At 43.7% G+C, this 24,991-nt stretch overlaps 1 protein-coding gene across 1 annotated transcript in view; it reads left to right on the top strand.

The window, feature by feature from the left end:
• The window catches only part of TMEM164 (transmembrane protein 164), a 121,747-nt gene that overhangs the window by 69,404 nt on the left and 27,352 nt on the right, over positions 1–24,991 (top strand). Inside the window, exon 3 of the mRNA XM_027839044.1 lies at positions 3,829–3,878. Coding sequence (XP_027694845.1) covers positions 3,829–3,878 — 50 coding nt within the window. The remainder of the gene's footprint in view (positions 1–3,828; positions 3,879–24,991) is intronic.

Here is a 24,991-nt window from a genome sequence, read left to right as displayed (position 1 = left end):
TCAGGAAGGACCTAAGTTCAAATCCAGCCTCAGATACTTACTAGCTATATGATCCAGGGCAAGTCACTCAACCCTGTTTGCCTCAGTTTCCTTAACTATAAAATGGGGTTAAATATTAGCAACTACCTTGTCAGGTTGTTGTGAGGCTCAAATGAGAAACCATTTGTAAAGTGCTTAGCACACAGTGCTTGGCACATAGTAGGTACTTAATAAATGCTTCTTTCCTTCTTATTCAGTTCTGGGCCTAGTTCATTATCCTTCTGTGGGGCCTATTTCAGATCTAATGGACTGACAAGTAGGCTGCTCAGACAACTGCATCCCCTGATCTCAGTAATGTCTATTCTGCCTGTGTAGGTGACTCTGCCCGGCTCCTCTGGGTGCCTGTGGATCTCTGTGGATCTCATCAAGGAGGCCCTGTCATTTTTCAGGGCCCGATGCAGTTAGTACAATGTGGTCCACAGACAAGAGTGTCTAGATCTCAGTCTGTTGGGACAGTGGGCTGAGTGTCAAGTGATATTTCTCAACACTTCTGTCACCAACTGTAGTTTAATGGATACAGCAAAGGGATAAAAAGCTATTCCTAGGTGTCAGTTCTGCCGATTTTGTGACCTCCAGTAGCTCATCCAGAGCCTCTGGCCCTAGAAGCTAAAAGGTCAGCTTCTGTGTCCAGTGGGGCCAAGGCCTCCCTAGGATATATTCGAAGGCCAGGCCTTCTACTCAGAGATAGCAACAGCTAAATAAGAGCTAACATTTATACAATACTCTAAGGTTTGCAAAGCACTTTATGTTTTTCCTATCTCATTTAGGCCTAGGAAGTAAGTGCTATTATTTTCTCCATCTTATAGCTGAGGAAACTGAGGCTGAGAGAGATTAAGTAATTTATCCAGAGTCACACAGCTAATAAAACTGCCTAAGGTAGGATTTGAACTCAGGCCCTTCCGACTCTAATTCGGCCATGCTATGTACCAGGCAACCCTGGTGCCTACAACATTAGGTCTGGAGAAGAGACGTTGTTGTCCAGTCATTTTTCAGTTTTTTCCAACTCTTCACGACCCTCAATTTGGGGTTTTCTTGGCAAAGATACTGTAGTGATTTGCCATTTCCTTCCCCAGCTCCTTTTACAGATGGGGAAACTGAGGCAAACAGGATGAAGTGACTTGCCCAGGGTCACAGAGCTACTAAGTGTCTGAGGCCAGATTTGAACTCAAGATGAGTCTTCTTGACTCCATATAGGGAGAGTTTATCTAGACAGGAACCAAGTAAATAAGAAGATGAAGAGGAGAGAGTAGGAAATATATTAGTGCTCCAAGCTTGCCTCCCCCTCCTCTCCACTGCTTCCCCAGGGATGGATGTGATAGCTCAATGCTACCCATGTTCTCTTCTAGCTACTCAGAAACATTGGAATTTGGCTTAGTTCCCCCTACTCCTCCCTGCCCAGTGCTGGTTACATGTTATAGTCTGGGATTCTGTGAGAACTTCAAAAGATCTCAGTCCTAGAGCTGGCAGGACCCCCAGTGGCCATTGAATCCAAACCCCTCATTTTGCAGAGGAGGAAACAGGCACACAGGGGAAGTGACTTGTCCAAAGTCACACCCAAGATCCTACATTTAGAGCTAGAAAGAAGGCACCTCAGAGACCATGGAGTCCAACCCCCTCATTTTACAGATGAAGAAACTGAGACCCAAGGTCAAACCAAGGATCCTAGATCGAAAGCTGGAAGGGACCTGGGGGGTCAGTCTAAGCCCCTCATTTTACTGAGTCCCAAAATAGTGAAGTTGATGAGGATGAGATCTAGACCCCCTGGACTTTCCCACATGGTCAAATCTTTGGCTTTCACCTGAGGCTATAATCCCATCTCCCAATTCTGTTACCCTCAACCTAGCCTAGCCCTCCATGGTCTTACCTCTCTATGGCCCCAGGCCACTTCCCACCCTTAATCCTATCTAGCCTCTATTCTCCCTCGGCCAAATGGTCTCTATTACCTCATAGACTACTTGGCCACTCCTAGATCCCTCCCATAGTCTTTCTGTATATAAGGTCCATCCTATCTCCATTAAGATGCTGGGATTCTTACAATCTAGCCACTGCTCAGATTTTTACAATCTAGTCAATAGCTCACAGGTGCTCAGATTCCTTAAGAGTCTGGCCAATATGGCGGATCTTTAATAAACCTTGTCTTTGGCTGAAAGAAGGCTTGGGTTGAATTCTTTCAGGCAAGACTCATGTGTTGTGATTTTGGGGTTCCAGCACCCCTAAACGTCTAGACCTCATCAAAGTGACTTGCTGGAGATCACACAGATAGTAAATGTCAGAGGCAGGATTTGAACCCAGGTCCTCTGACTTCGGAGACAATGTTCTCTCCATTGTATCATGCTGCCTTGTGCTGCCACGCTCTCCATGTTCCATCCCTCTCCCTACAACATTGGGGAATGAAACACCTTCTACCTCTATAAATGTCCCTCTAGTGCTCTCTTTAGGGGTCCAACAAGAGTGGTCAAGAAATGTTGTCTTGTCCTGATGGCTGAGACAGCTGGAGAAAACTTCTCCAAGCAGATTAAGCCACCTATTCTCTCAATAACCATTTAAATTAACTTCTTTAATTGATTTAATTGGCTAAATTAAATTTCATTTAATTAAATTAAATTTTTAAAAAATGACTTTTAAAAATTATGTACTTTACAGACACAAACATTTCAATACATAAAGAACAGAAAAAAAGGACTACGTACAAAACTGGGGTCATCTATTATGTATTTTTTGAGTATATATTAGATATAGCAAGTAGTGCCCACACTGCCCCCCTTGCCTGTGTCCCCTTCTGAATTTTCTTCTGCTCTCTGTGTTTTTTAAATGTCTCATTGACTTTCTTTTCTTCTTTGTTGTGGATTGATATCACTACCTTCCAGCCCACAAATTGAAGCCCTTCCCTATAATGAATAAGTATAATTGATCAGAAAAAATCCATGTATTGGCTATGTCCTCGAATGTATGTCTCCCTCTGCACCTGTAATCAATCACTTCTGCTAAGTGGTGAGAAGCCGGTTTCATCCTCCGTCTTCTGGAGTTGGTTGTTGCATTAATCAGAGTTCTGAAATCTTCCATAGTTTTCTTTGACAATGTTTAGTCAATCATTGCTCTCCTGGTTCTGCTCACTTCGCTATGCATCAGTTCATGAAGTCTTCCCAGGTTTCTCTCAATCTGTCCTTTTCATCATTTCTTAGGGTGCAGCATTATCCAATAACATTCAGAAGCCACAGTCTGTTAAGCCATTTCTCATTTGATTGGCACTCTCTTTGTTTCCAGTTCTTTGCTACAACAAAAAGAACTGCTAAGAATATTTTGGTACAAATGGGCTCCTTTTGCTCAATCTTTTATCTCTTTGGGGCATAAACCCTGTAATGGCATTTCTGGATCAAAGGATAAGCACAGTTTAGTGACTTTTGGGGCATCATTTCAAGTTACTTTCCAGAATGTTTGGACTATTTCACAATGCCACCATCAGTGCATTAGTGTGCCTGCCCTTCCACAGTTCCTCCAGCATTTGTCATTTCCTTTTATATCATCTTTCCTAATCTGATAGGTGTGATTGCTTTAATTTGCATTTCTCTTATCACTTGTGATTTGGAGTTTTTTTAAATGATTGTTGATCTGTTGGATTTTTTCTCTTTTGAGAATTGCCTGTTCCTATCCTCTGACCATCTATTCACTGAAGAATGAATGACTTCCTGCAAAGATGTTTTTCATGCTAACTTGTTCCCATTATGATTTTAATCACCTTTATTTTCCTGTGTCTGTTTTAACCCAAGATCATTTGTTTTTTCATTCCAGATCTTCCTCCTGGCCTGTCCTCCCTGTCCAGGTGTTGTGGTCATCTTCAGGTAAGGTTATAGGCTCATTGCTTTGAAGGCCTTACACAGCCTTGACTTGGGATATTTCTTAGGATCTCTGAGGTTCAGGTCAGCCAAAGGCCACTGGAGGAGGAGTGAAGAATCCAGGAATGCATCCACATCCTTGGTTTGTGTCCAACTGTCAGCTTCTTTCTTCCGGAAAAGGCAGGTTCCCTGGGGAAGGTGGATATCCTGGCAAGACTTTTTGGGAGGCCCTCAGATGTTGCCCTGGGAAAGACTGATCCTCTTTCCTGGAGTGCTCTTGATTTTAAACTTAATTAGTTCACTGAGGATACAGTTGTTAGTTCAGAGAAGCATTGCTTTGAAGACTTTTGTATTGTTTTTAAGATGTACCCTTTAACTAGGGGAGAGAAAGGTGGCACTATGTCAGAAGCCATAGCAATCTTAAAAATACCAGAATCACAAAAAAAAAAAAAAAGGAATTCCAGGGTTGGGAGGAACCTCAGAAAAATCTAATCCATTCTCTCCCAGAAAAAGAATCCCCTTGTTGTTATTTTTTGCTGTTCCTCCTTTGTCCTGTCCTCAAAGAGTACCCCATGACATCAGGAGGGTATTGTCTTGACTTGTAAGTGAATTGAATTTAAGTGAGGCGAGGCTGTGCAAAGTCACCAGCCTCATTCTCTCCTCCAGAGCCATCAGAGTCCAGTGGCAAGACATAGGTTAGGATGACTGGAGATGGCCCCAGATGTAATGGGAGACTTTGGCCTTTGAGGCGACACCCATTTAGTGATTTAAGGCTAGGTAAGAAATGAGGCAAAAGATGGCCTAGTTTGCCTACTTAAAAAAAAAAATCAATCTGGGAGGGGAAGACCCTCAGGGTTTCTGGCTGAAAACACTCTGAGCCATCTAAACCCAAACTATGAGCCAGTGAGACTTGGGCTAGGGCCCATTGTTGGCCAAAACTATGAGAGCCCTAGTGATTTGGGTTTAAGGCATAGTCATGTAGCTCTATTTGAAACCAAATGGGCTTTATCAAAACCTGGTTTTCCAGAAATCATAAATGAAACTACATGGGACAAAAGAGTTAATTGTCCCTGTTAAGCACACCCAACTGGTGGTCATCCAATCTTGGGTTAGAAGCCTCTAAGGAGGGCTTAGTTTGAATGAAGAGCAATGCCTATGCAGGCGCTGAGTCATTTTCAGCAAACCCAAAGGCACTTGCTAGTATACTGGGCTCACCCCTGTGGGCACCCCACCCTCCGCTGCCTTTTTCTAGACCACTAGACACTCCCTTTGAATCACATTCTTATGGTCACACACTAACAGGCTTTCGAAGGAATAGCAAGTTGTACATATAGATTTGTAGTTTCATGTGTAGTTTCATCTTTTTTTTTTCTACTCTACTACGTTATGGAAATATTAATTTTATTTTTTAGTTCAGAATAAATAAAATTTCCCAAAAAAAAGTATTGGAAGGGAACTCTGGCCAACTAGACCAACCTATAAAAAACCCTAAAGGGATCCCTACTACAACATACATGATAGTTGGGGAGCCAGCCACTGCTTGAAGCCTTCCAAGGAAGGGGTGCTCACTGGCCCCCGGCAGCCTTTTCAACTGTGAGACATCTCTCATCATTAGGAAGCTGAGTAGAACAATTTCCACTCCCCACCTTCCCCTCACATCCCAAGTCTTCTCTTCTGCAGGTCAGACATCCCAAGTTTCCTCAGATACTCATATGACATACATCGTAGGTCCTTTTCCATCCTGGTTGTCCTGCTCTGGATGTACTCCAGCTCCTTCTCAAACCATGGTGCCTAGAAATGAGTCACCTTCCCAGACCTAAGTGGGGATATGACAGAGCCAGCTTATGGGATGACACAGGTGAAGGGGTGTGCATTTGGTCTGTCTTTACTTCATCTTTATCCCACATCACCCCTCCCCATACATTCACATACGCATCATTTGGAAAACAAAAAAACAAAAAACACCAATATTGCTCTTAGCCTAAATTCTAGTCCTCACTCTGTTATTCATCTTACTGTGTGACCTAAAGAGCTGCACTTGGACCCTGGAAGCCCTGAGTTCAAATCCTGCCTCAAACACTAGCTCTCTTGTCTTAAGCAAGTCACTTCCCTGGGACCTCAATTTCCTCCTCCTCCATGGACTAGTTGGCTCTGAGATTCTTCTAGTTCTAGGTCATTCTATGGGTCATCTTGGGCAAATTACCTGACTCTCTGGGCCTCAGTTTCCTCCTTTCTTAAGTGAGGGGGTTGGATAAGATGGCTTCTGAGGTCCCTTCCAGCTCTAGCATTCTATGAGCAACCTGGGACAAGCCCCTTCTCTTCTCTGAGCCTCAGTTTCCTCTTCTGTCAAATGAGAGGGTTGGACTGGGTGACTTCTAAAGGCCCTTCCGGCTTGAGATGTAGGAGCCTCTACTTCTGTGTATCCTCCCCTCTCTGGGCTAGCAGTCTCCTCAGTGGTAAAATGGAGCCAGAAGGGAGTGGGTGGAAGTTGGGTGAGATGAGTATTCCAACTGGGAAGGACATGAATAACAGCTGAATAAATGTTTGCTGAATTGATTTTCATTGAATTGAAGTCAGCAAATATTGACTGACTATCTGCTATGTACAAAACCCCCAAACTAAGTGCAATCGGGAGAGGAAACAGTGAAATGAGACGCGCTCCCTGTTTCCAGGGAATGTGTCCGTAAGGGAGAAGAGGTGACAAGGAAAGAACACGCAGATATACAAATAACTGTTAAATGAGGCCATATATGATAAGTGCCATCAGAGGGAAACAAGCGGTTAGCAGGGGATAACAGATGAGGGAGAGGCGGCTGCCACAGGGCTCAGGATTTGTTGTTGTTCGGCCGTCATTCTTGAAGAAGACATCAGGAGGGTGATGTCTTGACTTGTGAGGGAATTGGATTTAAGTGAGGCAGAGGTGTGCGGTCATTAGCTCCACTCTGTCCTTCATCGTCATTGGAGTCCAATGGCAAGACATAGGTCTGGATGACTAGAGATGGCCCCGGATGCTGTGGGGAGCTTAGGAAGGGCTTCAGAGATATCAGGGCGTTAGGACTATACCTCGAAGGTTAGATGGAATTTCGGTGGGCGGAGATGGGGTTGGTGTTATCCAAGCAGAGGGTGAGCCAAATCAAGAAAATCATGGAGTTGTCTTGAGAGCGGCGTAGTAGCCCAATATGGCCAAAGGGGCAGAGACCTAGGGCCAGAAGGGACCTCAGAGGTCATCTAGTACAACCCAAGGAGACCCAGGGTGGGGAAGTGACTTACCCAAGGTCACTCAGGGGCCCTCTAATTTATTGTTGTTGTTGTTGAATCATTTCAGTTATATCTGACTCTCTGTGACCCCATTTGGGGTTTTCTTGGCAAAGATCCTGGAGTGGTTTGCTCTTTCTTTCTCTAGGTCATTTTACAGATTAAGAAACTGAGGCAAACAGGATGAAGTGACTTGCCCAGGGTCACCCAGCTAGTTGTTGTTGGAGGCCGGATTAAACTGATGAAGATGAGTCTTCCTGATTCCAGTCCCTGTACTCTATCCACTGTGCCACCTAGTTGCCCTTCTAGTCTACTCTCCTCATTTCACAGAGGAGGAAACTGAGGCCCAGAGAGGGGAAATGACTTGTCCAGGGTCATCCAGAGGATCCTAGAGCTGGAAGGGACCTCAGAGGGCAATTTAATCCAATTCCCTCATTTTACAGAAAGGAAAACTGAGGCCTAGGGAAGGGAAGAGATTTCCCTCAGCACATAGCTAACAAGTGCTAGATCTTCCCGACACTGCTGCCATCACTCTTTGTCCTCTGCTTTGCTGTCCAGTTTAGTCATAGAGTAGGGAAGAGACTATAGAGGCAAAAAACAATTAGACAGTTGCGTAGTCTAGGCAAGAGGGCCATAGGGGTGGAGAGGGGGACTGATGTGAGACAGGGTATGGAGGGAAAATCAACCAGAACTGATGTGGAGGCAGCTAGGTGGCACTGTAGTGGATAAAGCACCGTCCCTGGATACAGGAGGATCTGAGTTCAAATCTGGCCTCAGACACATAACACTTACTAGCTGTGTGACCCTGGTCAAGTCACTTAACCCCATTGCCAAAAAAAAAAAAGACCTGATGTGGATGAGGGCAAAGGTGGGAAGCATTCTGAAGTTTCCAACCCTAGGGCCTAGGAAAGTGGGTGTGATGGGGTGGAGCAACAGATTTTGGGAACCGAGGAAGAGTGAAATGCCAGGGACTGTCTGGGGGAATTTTGAAGTGCCTTAGTTACCGAGGGGAATGGGCCTGTTGTCTGGAAGCTAAGTAGGGAAGTGGCCATATGAGTAGGGTCCTGAAAGCCGCCTTGATTTTAAGCTTCCTGATTAGCTGAAGTTGGGAATTGTAAAATGATGTATCACCTTGTTTCTCTGACCCCAGGTGGACCAAGTCCAATGGATTCCACAGGGGAGTCAGGGACAGGAGACCCCATTCTCTTTGGAGGCCAACTAAGAGTAGTAGACTTTGTTCAGGCCTGGGTAAATCGGGACACATCCTATGCTGGGCCTGGAAAATCTGAGCTAAAGATTAGTTAGTAGGTTGAGGCACTGTTCAGAATAGGCTGGATTGAAGTTGGTATACAAACTTTAGATTCTTGATAGCCAAAGTCTTGGAAAGAATTGTTCTTCAGTCATTTCAGTCGTGTCTGACTCTCCATGACCCCGTTTGGGGTTTTCTTGGCAAAGATACTGGAGTGGTTTGCCGTTTCCTTCTCCAGCTCATTTTGCAGATGAAGAAACTGGGGTAAACAGGATGAAGTGACTTGCCCAGGGTCACACAGCTAGGAAGTGTCTGAGGCTGGATTTGAACCCAGGAAGAGGAGTCTTCCTGACTCCAGATCCAGTGAGTGCTCCAGCCACTGCAGCGCCACCTAGCTGACCTTTGAAAATAATAGCTAGCGTTTATATAGTGCTTTAAGGTTGGGAAAGCACTTTATAAAGGCTATCTTCAGAGCAACCTTGACAAATAGGTGCTGTTATTATCCCCATTTTACACATGAGGAAACTGAGGCACAGAGAGGTTCAGAGACTTGCCTAGGGTCACACAGAAAGTATCTGAGGAAGGATTTCAACTCAGAGTTTCCCGACTTCAGGACCAGTACTCTATCTGCTGTGCTATCTGTACGTGGCATTTTCTCTGGGAAACAAGCCCTAGAAACCTCACACTTGTGGCCTTAATTGTGCACCAGCATGGCTTCAGATCTCACCTCTGACACATATTAGCTGTTGTGACTTTGGGCAGGTCCTAACCTCTCTAGGCCTCATTTTTCTCAATTATGAAATGACAGGGTTAGACTGGCTGGGCTGGATTGGTTCTCGCTCTAAATCTATGATACTGTGTGTGATGTTGGGCACACCCATCCCTCTGGGTCTTAGTTTCCTTTTTTGTAAAATTTTTTGTTGAACAGATTGAGCCAGATGGTCTCTGAGGTCCCTTTCAGTTCTAAATCTATGATTGTTCCAAGATCTCTCTGTGCTTCAGTTTCCCATCTGTAAAATGAGGCAATTGGGCTACACAATCTCAAAGGCCCCTTTAAGCTCAAAATCTATGATCCAGTGACCTGTGCCTCAGTTTTTTTATCTGTAAAATAAGGAAGTTGGGCTACATGATCTTGAAAGTTCCTTCTGGCTCTGGACCTATAATCCCAAGGGAAAAAGGGATCGGAGCTGGCTATGTTGACAGTGAAAAGAGCAAGAGGAAAAGCAGTCTCTAGCTGGGATTCCCAATGGACTAGGGCCAAGGAGCCCAGGGCAACTCTGGATCCCAAGCACATTTTAGAATCCAAGGGAAGAAGAAAACTACAGCATGACTACAACCACCCAATGAGGACTGGATAGAACCTCAACTAGAACCAACTAGAACCCCAGCTCACTTCCTACAGTTGTCTCCTTCCTTTCCTCCAACCAGCCATGGCCTCAGACTGACATGGGAGGGTGCCTGGGTTCTAAGTGGCCAATCTCCCGGTTTGCCTTCACTCTTTGCCCGGGTTGGCAGTGAGGGTGTAGATAGAGGGCATTGTGTTGGGTCGAAGCCCAACTCCCCAATTAAAAAACCAAGTAGAGGAGGAGTCCCTGGGGCCAAAGGGCCCTTGGCCTAGTTCCAAACAAATGTTGGCATTCCTGGAAGTTGGCCTCCTCACCAAGGTTGATTAGAGCAGATCCATCCTGGGGATGGGCAGGTTCATCAGGGAGGGAGAGAAGTTTGGGCTCTGACAGCTGCAGGGGCCAGGGGAACATCCAGGTGCAGATGACCAGAAAGGCAGGTGGCTGGTGAGAAGATGGCCAGGCATAGAGTAAAGCAGGGCTGAGGGGGCCTACCTGAAATAGCAGGAAATACAGGACAGGAAATGGAGGAGAACCTGGGGACAGAGGTCTGGGAAGTGTCTGTAGAACATCAGTGAGCACTAGGAGAAAGGGGGAGAGCTAAGGACAGAGCCTTGGGAACCCCTCCATTTAGGGGGCCTGAAGGAGGAAACTGAGTCACAGAGGAGAAGCAGTGGAGAGACACGGGAGAGGCAGCATGCTACTGTGGCCTCAGATCAGGAGTCCTGAGTTCATATCCCATTTGAGACACTTCCCTGGCTGTGGGGTCAAGTCTTGGCCCCTCCCAGAGCCTCAGTTTCCCTATCCTTTTAATGGGGATAATAATTCTTGCATTCCTTGCCACCCAAGCTTGGTGTACGGAAAATGCTGTATAAATGTAAGCTTACCATGAATTCAGTATCTCCATTCCATGTTATTATTCAGTCAATATGTATTTAAGACCATGATCAAGTTGGTGGATGAGGGTTAGGGTTAGGGTTAGGACAGCTTTTGAGAGTTGGGGTTAATTTTCTCCCAGGAGGCCTTGGGACAACCAGAAGAAGACAGCTGCTTGATGGTTCTGGTAAAGCTGGGCCCTGAATGTGTGAAAGGGTCCAGAACATCTGTGAAGCCATCCATGAGCTGTCCCTGAGCAGCAGATCTGAAGCCAAGCCCAAAGTGGAGCAGGTTGGAGGGAACACGACAAGGGGGAGAAGAAATCCCAAAAGTCTCTTTTCAGAGAGCACAAAGCTGCCTTCTCCCAGTAACCCCAGCAAGGCTGATCATGCCTCCAGAGACTTACCTTGATGCCCACCAGCTGTACGCCATGGGAGAAATGCCTAGACAGGGGTGGGGAACCTATGACCTCGAGGTCACATGTGGCCCTCTAGGTCCTCAAGTGCAGCCCTTTGACATAATCCAAACTTCACAGAACAAATCCCCTTCATAAAAGGATTTGTTCTGTAAAATTTGGACTTAGTCAAAAGCCTACACCCAAAGACCTAGAAATCCACATGTGGCTCTGAGGCTGCAGGTTCCCCACCCCTGGCCTAGCACCTTATCCCTGAGGAGGACCAATTTCTCTTGGGATATCCAGAGTCTGTTATCCCTGGTTACAAGGAGTCTCCCACTTGACCTTTCTTCTTAAGCTTCCCATGGGTTGTGCCCAAAGGGGTAACTGGTAATGCCAAGACCTGGGGAGACAGAGTAAGGAAGGTAAAAGTCAAGGATGGAGGAGATTAATTTTGCCAAAAAACCCCAAAAAACAGGGAAGGATTCACTTTCTTACCCAACTACTGTCTCTCTATCCATCCATCAGGACTTTGCCGTTTTCTTGGTGGCTTTTGCTTTCCCTCTATCCCTTCCCTTTTTGCCAAACCTTTCAAGGAGGAAAGGTGGCAGTAATTTGGCCAGAGGCCTAACTCTTCCATTGTCCCATGTTCCTGTATTCAGGTGGCTTGCCTTTTTAGATTGTATTCACTGGAGGTCTGTGCTCTTGGCTTTGTTTCAGATTCACCCCCCTTTCTTCTATCAACTCCCAAAGGCAGTCTGTTCATCCATCCTTCCCCCTTGCCAAGTGCTTGAGGCAGGGAGGGTCCCTGAGAGGCATGGAATGACCCTACCCCAAGCCCTTGATGTTTGGCGGGGGGCATAAATTCTAAAAGCTTCTCTTATTTTCTGCTGCTGCACTCTTAGATGTGGTTTTAAATGGATGGAAAGAAATTTCAGTCCCCAGGGCCTCACTCTCCCTTTCCCTCTATTTTGTAATTCTAAATATTTTGTCAGATTGCCAGTTGGGATTGGAGGATTCATGCAGGGCACCTGAATCCGACCAGAACCACTGGTAATGGTTCAGGAACTCTTAATGCATAGACAGGTGGCTAGGAGCCCACCCTCCATGTCAGCCATTCAAAGACCTCCCTGCCTTAAAGCCTTTGTGAGGATGTAAGACTTCACAGTTGTTTCTGTCTTTTGTTCTTCCTTCTAATTGTCCATTTCATAGGGGAGTAATTCTTTTTCACACTTGGTAGTTTTCCCTTTATGACCTTTTTATGAAAAAAAAATCATACTGTTAAAATTGTGATCAGGAAGAATAATTAAAAGAAACAAATTTGTAATAGATTAAGCAGTGACTAGAGTACTTTAAGGTCTATCAACACAAAGGTCACTTGATATTTATTAAGATATGGAGGTTTTTATAAATCTGTTTTGTATCTACTCTCCTTCCATGAAATCAGTGTTTTTTCAGTCTTGTTAGTTTTCCTTGCCAAATGCACTATGCAAATAAAACTTATTATCTCAAAAGAAAAATCTTGAGACACTTAGATTGGTGCCTTTAATGCTACTATGCCCCATTGGCCCATTAAATAGCCCTGTAGGCCCCTATCCTGTTCTTTAGCTGACCTTTGGCCTTGGCCAACCAAGATCTCATCTGAGCTAAGCAGGACCTGGCCTATCCTCTTGGCGCTGGGCCCAGACGCTGCAGGAAATAGATCTGTTGGACTTTATTGGCAGCATTCTCCATGCTAAGCTGTGTTTGTCTGTTCCTCTCCTAGCGGGGTCCAGGAGAAGTGGAGGCTTTGGAGGGCTCCCCCAGTCCAGCCTAGTTAGCAGGAGAGAGTTCCCCCAATGACTCTGGCTGAGGTCTGAGGTTCTTGATTGCATCCAACTGACAAGGCCCTACCATGAGACACCTGCTGTGCCAAGCTCCAAGACCCACAGGGTCTACTGACTAAAGACCCTAGAAATCAAGTACCAGAACTAGGAAGCTTTGAGGATTTAAAGACCTCATTCTTCTCTTAACGCAAGTAGTGGTGATAGCCAGGCGAGAGATTCTTTGGGTCCTAGATCTTCCTCCAGCCCCATTACTTTAGATCAGTGACTTCAGGGTATTAGCTTTGAGCTGTGAAGGCATAAATGGGAGTGACATGGGTGGTACCTGTTCTGAAAGCTTAAAACTACAAACCAAGTGGATGAGCACCTGTCAGGATAAGCCTGACATGGGTCAGGCTTAGATATCTACTGAACAAATTGTGGCCTACAATTGAGTATCAGAGAATGCTATTTGGCCTGTTTTTCCAGGATATAGTCTTCCTTAAAGTGTAGATCTGAGCATGTGTCACTGTCCCCTTCCCCCAGTGAACTCCAGTGGCTTCCTATCACCTCCAGGATCAATATAAAATCCTCTGTTTGGCATTTGAAGCACTTCATAATCATTTTTCTCCTGTCCCCACCTTGCCAGACTTCTTAGACCTCAGGGATCCAGTGATACTGGTTTCTTTGCTGCACAAGACACACCCATCTCCCCACTCCAGGCATTTTCTCTGGCTGCCCTCCATGCCTGGAATGCTTTCCCTCATCTTTGCCTCCTGGTTTTTCTAGATTCCTTCAATTCCCAGCCAAAATTCCCACCTTCTGCCAGAAGCTTTGCTCAATCCCCCTTCACATTAGTGCTTTCCCTGTGAGACTATCCCCAATGTGTCCTGTGTATATCTTGTTTGTATGTTATTATTCTTCAGTTGTTTTTCAATTGTGTCTGACTCTTTGTGACCTCATTTCACGTTTTCTTGGCAAAGATACTGGAGTGGTTTGGTATTTCCTTCTGCTCATTTTACAGATGAGGAAACTGAGACAAACAGGGTTAAGTGACTTGCCCAGGGTCACACAGCTAGGAAGTGTCTGACGCCAGATTTGAACTCTAGAAGATGAGTCTTCTTGACTATAGGCCCGGCACTCTATCCACTGCAGCGCCACCTAGCTGCCATTTGTATGTAGTTATTTATATGTTGTCTCCTAGATTCAACGCTGGGCTCCATGAGGGCAGGAACTGGTTTTTTACTTTCTTTGTATCCCTGGCAGTTAGCACAGGGCCTGGCACATAGTAGGTGCTAAATAAATGTTTATTGACTGGCTGATATGGGGTATGGGACTTATGATTTCATTTATATGTGTAACTCCCAAATAAGGAAACCCCTCTAACAGTGAAGGTTGGTACTTTCCCTGTAACTTATACTTAGTTGCCTAGAACAAGGGTCAGCAAACTATGGCCTGCCATCAGTTTTGCACACGAGCTAAGAATGAGTTTTTTTTTGCATTTATTACATTTAAAAATGAAAATTTGTATTTATTGCATTTAAAGATAAAAATTTACATTTATTTCATTTTAATAAAAATTAAAACAAAATTATATTAACATAATTATTTATATAATTAAATTTTAACAAAATTAAATCATAATTTAAATTAAATTCAAAAATAAAAATTTACATTTATTGCATTTAAAAATGTATGTAAAAACCATTCATGGGCAGGCTGGATTGGACCTTTGGTCTGTAGTTTGCTGACCTCTAGCCTAGAGCATTGAGAAGTTAAGTGACATGCCTAGGGTCACACAGCCAATATATGTCAGATACAGGACTTGAACCCAGTATTCCCTACTCTGGGCCTAGCTCCTTATCTATTCCACCATGCTGCCTCTCAAGAAAGAACAGATATAAAGAATTTTTAAAGCATGAGAAGAGTTCTAGAAATTTATGCAGAGTAAAATAAACAGAAACTGGTACAATTGTCATGGCACATATAGTAATGTGAATGTGATCATTGCTAAAGGTAGATTGAACCCTGAGTAAGTGGAATGACTAATCTTGGTTCCAGAGAATGGCTGAAGAAGCACATACTTCCTTTCTCTTAGCAGAGGTGGGTGTGGAGCATTGCAGTGTGGCCTGTGTGGTTGTTCTGTTGACTTGTTTTGCTTAACTGGTTTTTCCTTGTTACAAAGGAAGGTTAAGGGGACAGCTAGGTGGCACAATGGATAGGGCTCCGGCGTTGGAGTCAGGAAGACCTGAGTTCAAATCCGGCCTCAGTCACTTGACACTTACTAGCTGTGTGACCTTGGGCAAGTCACTTAACCCTGATTGCTTCCCCCCAAAAAAAGATTAATAACAAAGGAAGGTTAAGAGGGGAGAATATCCAGAAATGATTGTGGCATGGAAAAGAAAGAGGAAAGCACTGGTATTTACTCTGTTGGAGTGGGAGTGATGCCCACCATCTTGTTTGGATATGGTACACCAATGGGCTCCTGCTCCTCCTAGTAGATACAAGTGATAGAACAAGGATTTGCTGTTTGGTTTGTACCAGGTGGATCCCAATGTCTGCACCCATTGTGAGGTCATAGAGAGATCTGGAAACTGCAGGAGGAAACCTGACTTATTCTTACCTAGAAGAAGATGCCTATCTTCAGGCCCTTCTGCCCAGGCAGGGGTGCCCTGTGGTGACATGGGTACAAGACATGGGACCCGGGATCAAACGATTCTCCTTGCCCACTTTCACCTCCACAAAGCCCTTCCCCAGTGCTTGTTGGGGTGTGTGGGTGGCTTGGAGTTCTTGAGGGTTCTGCCAACAGAGCTTTGGCAAATCATAGAGGATTTTTGAGTATGCACCAGGCAGCAGATTACTGCTGCCTTCTGAATTCAGAGACCTCTAACTCCAAGACCTGTGCCTTCTTTGGCCAGAGCCATCTGTGAAACCAAGAAATGCAAGTGATCCAAATTCTTCCATAGTCTCCTTCTTCTCCAGTGTTTGTGGCAGATTGACTTGTAGTCTGGTAGGGCAAGGTGAGGCACGTTGACAAATATCGTATAATCCAAGGCAGATATGAATAAGGGAAGAGGAAGCAGATGAGTGGCCTGGAATAGTCAGGGAGAGAGACTTCACTTTTCGTTGGGAAAAGGGGGTAGGTGGGAGGGGAAATAAGGAAAAACTGTATGAAGGAGTTGGCCCCTGAGCTGGGCTTTAAAGGAAAAAAAAAGGGTTTCCAAAGGTAGAAATTAGGAGGGAGTGTATGTCAGGTCTGTGACCTGGTAGGCACCATGGCACAGAGAAGAGAGGGCAGTATAGGTTGGAGGACAGTCCATGAAAGAAGACTGGCGAGATGAGATGGAGTCAGTTTGTAGTAGAACTTGAAAAGACCGTGCTGGGGCAACTAGGATAGAGCCCTGGCCCTGGAGTCAGGAGGCCCTGAGTTCAAATCTGACCTTAGACACTTCTAGTTGTGTGACCCTGGACAAGTTACTTAACCCTGATTGCCTCCAAAAAGAAAGAAAGAAAGAAGGAAGGAAAGAAGGAAAGAAAGAAGGAAGGAAGGAAAAGGCCATGTTGAGGCGGTGGGGAGCCATTGAAGACTTTTGAGCAGAAGCTTAAAATACTGTACATGAGAATGATTATTTTGACAGCTATGTGAAGGATGGCACAGAGAGGAGAGATTGGAGGCAGGGTGTCCAGTTAGAAGGCTATTCTCCAGGGGAGAAATGATGAGCATGGTGGTTAGCTAGGGTGGTCGCTGCATAAGAAGGGCCTTCTGTTAAAGACACCATGGAGGCAGAATTGGCAACACTTGGCTACTCATAGGAGGTGGGAGAGGAGAGAGTGGGAGGAACTAAAGGGAAGCTTGAAGCCTGGAAAGTCAGTGACACCCTCAGCAGAAATATTAGTTCCTCCCACTCTCTCCTCTCCCACCTCCCCTCACCCATCCCTTTGTGCTTTGGGTGAGGCCCTTCTAAAGGATCCTACCTCTGGAGCTGAAAGGGCCTCAGAGGCATCCAGTCTGACCCCCTCATTTTCCAAAAGAGGAAACCGAGGTTTAGGGAAGTGGACTGACTTGCCCAAGGTCACACAGCTAAGTAAGTGTCAGGTAATCTGCATCAGAGGTGGGATTTAAACCTGCATCTTCTAACTCCAGAGCTAGTACTTTTCCTACTGTGCCAAATTTGCCTGACCTTTCTAGATGTAAGTGCCTTTTTCCTCCTCAAATTACATCATATTTACTCAATCTGTATGACTGTATCTCCCAATGGAATGTAAGGTCCTTCAAGGCAAAGACTGATCCTCATCTTTGTCCAGTGACTAAGATGGTACCTTACAGAGAGTAGTTACTTAATAAATGCCGGCCAAAAAAAGAAAAGAAAAGAAAAGAAATAAATGCTGGCCAAATTGAGTTAAGGTTAAGAGGCAATTCTTTTATATGTTAGATCAACTATCTTTTGAGCTACACTGGACCTTAGAAGCTACTTAGTTCTATTTCATTTTACAGGTGAGGAAACTGAGGCATCAGCTTACATATCTCATTAATGGCAAGCATGAGATTAGATTCCATGCCTGTTGACTTTCAGAGCACTATTGTACCTCACTGACTCTCAAGTCGTTAAGAGCCAGGTGTTAATTTGGAAATCTTTAGGCAAGTATTATCTCTCTATCTAGACTGTAAACTCTTTGAACCAAGTCTTACACTCAGTATATTGAGCAGAATTGAATCACCTATCTTTGCACAAGAACAACATCTTTATGGTAACTCTGGCCTCAAAGGTCACTTTTCAAGTATGGTGAAACTTGCTTATGATATGATGATTTATTTAGAAAACCCAGAGAATTAGCAAAGAAACTAATTGTGTAGTTAGATAAAAGCTCAGAGTTGGCTTGGAAAGCTGTAGCTGAATCTCTCTCCTATTGCTATTTTGCCTTAGGCATTAGAGAAGGAGGCAGATGGAGTTCATGTTCCCAGTTTTGACCATAAGTAACTGATTAATGGTGTAATATTTAAGGGTATGCTGGAGACATCTCATACAAGAGGCCATTGTTAAATTTTCAATGTCAGCATTTACACCCCAGAAATCGGCAAACATTATATAAAACAGGGCTTGACTGATTGTTTTGTCGATTATCTGGACCTAAGAAAGTGATGCTGGAAATGTTAATGATGTAGATGAAACTGAAAAGTGTATCATGCAGCTTTTGGAGAGTTGGCCTCTCAAGTCCCCTCCAGCTCTATAGTTATTATCTGTGGGATCCTTTCCAACTCTGGATTGGATCTATAATGTTTTGAATAATTTCCAGGGGCAGGGCATAAGTTTCATATGAAGGACAGTTGGTTAATAATGTAACAGGGGTCCCAAAGGGCACAGTGGAAGGCTAGGGAAGAGTTGAATGGGAATATTGAAGGATTGGAGTAGACATGGATGGTAATGAGGGATTGGGGAGTCATGGCCAGGGAAAGGGACTTTGACCTAAGCAGCCTACAACTCAGAAGCCCACAAGTTCTGAGTGGAACCCTATGGCAGGGTATTTTTACACACTTTATGGGAGCTAAGGTAATATAAATAGGATTGCCAGTCTATGATAAAGAGGTGGAAAGGGGCCAGCAGGGAATCCCTGGTCTTTCCTGATAGCCAAGGCAATCCTGGGACAAGGGTGTTGATAGAGGGAGGCGAGGTATATTTGAGGTACTCACTCTTGGGTCAACTTTACAAATAACAATAACAGTTGACATATATAGAACACCTTAAGGTTTGCAAAGTATTTTTCTTACATTATCTCAGTTGAGCGTCATAACAATCCCCTGAGATAAATATTATTGATATAATTAGCCCCATTTTATAGATGAGGAAACAAGGGCTGAGTGTTGTGACGGGATAAGTGTCCAAGGCAGGAATCAAAACTAATTCTCTTCTGATTCCACGGCTAGTATTCGTTTCACTGTGTATGCCTTCTCTTTCTGTTCTTCCTGTTGCTGCTTGACGGCCTCGGGAAGCCATAAAACCTAAGAGCTGCTGCATAGACCTTCATTCTTCTGGCAGTCGAATAAGGAGCTCTACTCCAGGGCAAAGGAGCTTTTTAGGTGACAGATGTTAAAGACTTGTAATGGCAAAATAACACAGTCAGCCAGTTTCCAAGGTAGCCTCGCACCTTCAGAATGTACTTGTCAGGATTTGAATTCCTTCAACCACTATTCATATGGTGTGGATTCCAGGCCTTCTACCATACTGGTTGCTCTCCTCCAGATCTTCTCTGCCACTCCTACATCAGATCAATGGCCTTCCTCAAATGGCTTTCTCAGGATTGAACATTATTCCGTAGCTATGTTCTGGCCATGGCCAAATACAGTGATGCTTTCAGCTCATCCAGTCTAAAACTCATCATTGTTTCCCCTGTACCCACCCTTCCTCCAAACTTGCCTGTTTCTGTTGGGGGGTACCACCATCTTTCCAGTCACCCAGGTTCAAGACTTTGGAGTCTTCCTTATCACTTTCCCTCAATCCCATCTCCAGTCAATTGCTAAATCTTATGAGTCAACAAACATTTATTAAGCACTTACTATGTGCCAGGCACTATGTTAAGTGCAAAGAAAGGCGAAGATCAGTCCCTGCCCTCAAGGAACTCATGTTCTAATGGGGGAGACATCATATATACATATTATTGTTCAGTCATTTTTCAGTTGTGTCTGACTCTTTGTGACCCCATTTGGGGTTTTCTTGGCAAAGATACTAGAGTGGTTTGCCATTTCCTTCTCCAGCTCATTTTACAGATGAGGAAACTGAGGCAAACAGGGTGAAGTGACTTGCCCAGGGTCACATAGCTAGGAAGTATCTGAGGCCAGATTTGAACTCAAGAAGATAAGTCTTCCTGACTCCAGGCTCAGTGCTCTATCTACTGTAGCACCACCTAGCTGCCCTATCATGTGCATAGCTAGGTACATAGAAGATGTGGAGTGTATGGAAGGCAGTCTGAGAGGGGCAAGCCATTAGTGTCTTTTCAATCCTATTTCATATCTCTCCCATCTGTGCCGTGCCACCACCCTAGTACAGGGCCTCATCACCTCTCTCCTGGACTATTGCAATAGGCTCCTAATTGGTCTCCCTGCCTCCAGCCTCTTCCCACTCTAATCCATTCTCCACACAGCTGCCAGAGTCATTTGCTTAAAGCTCAGAGCCAACCATGTTATCAGTGTTGAAGAATGAACTCGGTATTCTGCTCTGACTGCTTAACCAAGGTGTTCTTCTTCATTACTTGCATTATAAACTTAGACACAGAGCCTTAGTGTTGCAAAGACTCTCCAAACTGTGCAAGGCTAAATGTTTTTATATGAAGAAATGAAAGGCGGAAAAGGGATAGTAAACAAGATAGGGAAAAGTATGCACAGTTGCATTGATAGGGCACAAAGACAGAGTTATGATGGGAACATTCTGGGACCAAATAACATTTTAGCAGATAAATTGATGACTGCAAGTCGGGCAGGTGCTTCCCCATTGTTCTGCCTCCAGACAGCAAGATTTCCCATGGGAAAGAGAATGTCTCATAATCCCTCAGTGGAGCGATAGCTAGCCCACCCAGAGTGCCTTGCAGTAATTTTCAGCTCTCTAGAAGCACAACAAAGTAAGTTGAGCCTAGAGCCCTGATTCCACACTGCTCTAGTAAAACATCCTCAATGGTTCCCTATGACCTCTAGAATAAAAAAAGAAATCCTCACTCTGATGTTCAAAGTCTCTCACAGTTTGGCTCCAACTGACCTTTCCAGTTTGAATTCATTCTACTCGCTTTATATTCTCTCCATTCCAATCCAAGATACCTGTTCTCTGTATATGAACCTTTTATCTCTTGCCTCTTTGTTATTCCCTCCTTACCTCCATCTTATAGACAGCTTATAGCTCAGATACTATCTCCTACATCATTAGCACTCTTTTCCTCTCCAAATTCTTTTGTATATACTCCATTGGTGTTGTATCCTTTCCATAGAATATAAGCTCTTTGAAGGCAAGCAAGTACTGTTTCCTTTTTGTCTTTGTCTCCCCAGTATCATGTACCTTAAAGATGTTGTTGTTGCACAGTCGTTTCAGTTGTGTCTGACTTCGTGACCGCATTTGGATTTTTCTTGGCAAAGATACTAGAGTGGTTTGCTCTTTCCTTCTCCAGTTCATTTTATAGATGAGGAAACTGAGGCAAACCGGGTGGAGTGATTTGCCCAGGGTCACACAGCTAGTAAGTGTCTGAGACCAGATTTGAACTCAAGAAGATGAGTCTTCCTGACTCCAGGCCCTACACTCAGTTCACTATAGCACCACTTAGCTGCCCCTTACCTTAATGATACTTTATAAATATTTGTTGAATTGAGGATTACTCACTCTGCCATTAAGTAGGACATTCCAAAGGAATCTATGGGGATCTAGGGCATTGATGGTAATGTTTCTTAATTTCTTTCTGTTGTCATTCCTCCTTTTCCTTGGCTGGACGTGTTATATAAGTCTCTTCACAAAGGATGATTTTAAGATGAGTCACCTGGAGTTGAATTTTTAATAGTGAGGAATTCTTCCCTGTATCTGGTTTTATGTAAATAGAGTAAATACTTGGCAAAGGGCTCTTTTGTATACTTTTTAGCCAAGCACAGAGAAGAGATTGGTAGGATCCTCAGTTACACTCATTCACAAATAAATTTATAATAATATATAGCTAAGAGATAGTGGATGAGTAGTAGCAAAAGTGGGGCAGCTTGGTGATGACTGTTAGACATGCCTACTTGCCTTGCTATATATATATATGCCTTACACACACCTACTTACAGTTAGGTGGCCCAGTGGAGAGAGTGCTGGGCCTGGAGTCAGAAGACCTGAATTCTAATCTGACCTCAGACATTTACTAGCTGTGTGACCTTGGGCAAGTCACTTCACCTGGTTTGCCTCAGTTTTCTCATCTTTAAAATGAGCTGGAGAAGGAAATGGCAAACCACTATCTTAGCCAAGAAAAACCCAAATGGAGGCAGGACTAATCACTAAACAACAACTTGCTATATGATCCCAGGCAAGTCACCTAACCTCTCTCAGCCTCAGTTTCCTAATTTGTAAAATAGGGATACTAATAGCACCTACCTCCCAGGGTTGTTGTTGTAAAGATCAAATAAGACCTACTTTGATGAATTGTTTTTCAAACTTTAAAGCACCATATGAATGCTAGCTGGTATTATGATGATGAAGTTATTTTTGGCACATGGGAGCTACCAGCAGGGACAGAGGGCTGCTGGTCTTATTTCTGGGAAGTATGGAGAGCAAGGAGAATGTTGTTGTGACCTGCATAGAGTAATTTGCTAAAATTGAAAACAGAGGAAAAACAAATTACCTGAACAGAAAATAGAGAAGGGAGAATTCATAAAGAATGGAGAGGAAATAAGGATATCAGAAACTACTAGACCTCCAACTGTATCCCCTCCCCCCAAGAAAACATAAATAAAATTGACAAATACTAATAAAAATAGAAAAAGGCACAGATTAACAAACAGGAAATAGAGACCCTAAACCACCTGCTTAGAGACATCAAGCAAGCTGTGAATGAACTCTCAAAGAAAAAAAAATTCCCCAATCCAGATGGACATAAAAGCAAATTCTCTCCAGCAATTAAACAATAAATAACTTGTATGCCACATAAAGTGGTCACTCAAATAGAGAAAAGGTGGCTGCTCAGTCAGAGAGAAATAAAGCAGCAAAAGAAAACATTAAATGAATATCACAAATATTGCTGCAAAAATATGATAGAAAATGGTATCCAAGAGACTACAGCATTATATTAAATTATTCATTATGGCTACTTGGGATTTATGCCAGGAATGTAAGAATGGATCAACATAAACAAAACTATAAATGTCATAAATCATTTTAATAAAAGTATTCCAATGAACCTGTGATCTCATCAGTGTGGGCACTACCCTTCTTCCCATGATATAGTGCACAGCCTATCTTGGTCAGCTCTTATCTATATACTTCCAAAAATCAGCAACAGGGGATTGCCTCATTTTCTTTGTTTTACTGCTCGGTTATCCAGTCTAGCCTGACTGTGACTGTGGAGGGAGGCTCTAATCAGTGCAGAGGTGAATCCTGGCTGGAGCCCGATTTGGTGGGGTAGGGCTAAGGGGTGAAACCCTGGGACGCCCTTGGCTGGGATAGGGCAAAGTGGCTGGAACTTTACAGGCATTGGTCAGTGTAGAACAGAGGGGCCATTCATTTCTTCTTCTTTTTTTTTTTTTTTTTGGTGAGGGCAGTTGGGGTTAAATGACTTGCCCAGAGTCACACAGCTAGTGAGTGTTATGCATCTAAGACTGGATTTGAACTCAGGTCCTCCTGACTCCAGGGCTGATGCTCTATCCACTGCCCCACCTCACTGCCCCTGGGGCCATTGCTTTCTTCACTGCGGCCAGGCTGCCCTAGGGCTTTGGCCTGGTTGGTGGGGTTAGGGAAGAACAGAGACTTGGCTTGGTTAGGAAGCCAGACTCCCCAGTCTGTGCCTCTGAACCTGAGCTGAGCCCAGCCAGCACCATGGTGGGAAAGGGCTCCTGGTGACCCTTATGCTTCGTCCCCAAACTATCAACAATTATATGAAAGAATGCTACAAATCACTAATAATAAAACAAATACAAATTAAAACAACTTAAATTTCATCTCACACCAGCAGTCTGGAAAAGATGGCCATAAACAGGGATGATAAATGCTACAAAAGCATAGAGGAACAGCCAGATGGCACTGCAGTGGATAGAGTGTGGCCTGGAGTCAGGAAAACCGATCTTCCTGAGTTCAAATCTGGCCTCAGACACTTATTAGCTGTGTGACCCTGGGCAAGTCACTTCACCCTGTTGGCCTCAGTTTCCTCATCTGGAAAATGGGCTGGCTGGAGAAGGAAATGGCCAACTACTCCACTATCTTGGTCAAGAAAACCCCACATGGGGTCACGGAGAGTCGGACACAACTGAAAAACAACTAAACAACAACAACAAGAGGGTCATAGGATGACAGACATTGTAGGTCAATCTGTGAATTGATTGATCCAACCATTTAAGAAAACTACTGAAAATTACTGATTTTTTTTCAAAGAAAAAGCATTTATTAAGTGCTTACTATATGCCAAGCAAGAAAAGTCACAAAACTATACCCATCTCTTGAAGCTGTGATTCTACTACTGGCCAGATAGCCTAAGGAGGAGCTCAAAAATAAGAGGTAAAGATCACATACATAAATATGCAGTTATTAATAGACATAAATGTTTATTGAAGTACTTTTTGTGACAGCAAGAAGCAGGACACAAGGTAAGTGTCTATATATATATATAGCACAGTAGGTGCTATAAAAGTACTTATTCCCTTCCCTTTCCCTATTGTCATAAAATTGACATAAAATATTTTCAAAAGAGAAAGTACAAATTGTACGTAAACATTTGAAAAAATGCTCATTCTCACATCCTACCCATCAAATTAGCAAAAATTGTTAAAAGCAGTGCGACTTGATGCTGGTAGGACTGTGAAGAAACAGGTACACTAATTCATTACTGCTATAAACTTGTAGAATGTTTCTTAGAGAGCATTCTGGCAGAGAGCAGGAAGAATTTCAAAACTAATCATACCCTTTGACCCAATAATTCCATCATTGGGAATATATACCAAAACAGTTTGTTTGTTTCATTAAAAACAAACAAACAAAAGCTTGTCAGAGATTTTCATAGCAGCAGTATCATAGGAGCAACAACAGACTGGAGTCAAACGAAATGACTAACAGCAAGGAAACTGATAAATAAATTTTCTATAGTGAATCTTTAGAATGCAATTAAGACCAACAAATTTGTACAATAGAAAAAAAAATCCGAAGCAAACTTTGTGAGATAATACAAGGTAGAAAAAAGCAAAATCAGAAGAGGTTATGCACAAGCTAAATCCATATAAAAAGAAAAATGAAAGAGAAGGATCAAAAAGTGGCCCAAAATAGGAATGAAGCCACTTGTCTTATCTGTTATCACCCAACGTTACCCTGTGTTTCTGTTGAATGGGGCAATGACAGTTGACAACAGAGAGAGAACACAGAGCTGCTTGACTCTTGCTTCTGTTTCCTCTGCCAAAAAGACTGATCCATGCATTGGATATGACTGTACAAAAATTGCTAGCAGGAAACTGATACCCAAGATAATTAAAGAGATGAGAAAGGAGCATCTAGGTG

The sequence above is a fragment of the Vombatus ursinus genome, unplaced genomic scaffold, assembly GCF_900497805.2.
Source record: "Vombatus ursinus unplaced genomic scaffold, bare-nosed wombat genome assembly UNPS02004677.1, whole genome shotgun sequence".
In the NCBI taxonomy this organism is placed as follows: Eukaryota; Metazoa; Chordata; class Mammalia; order Diprotodontia; family Vombatidae; genus Vombatus; species Vombatus ursinus.
This window is presented reverse-complemented; position numbering and strand designations above follow the sequence as displayed.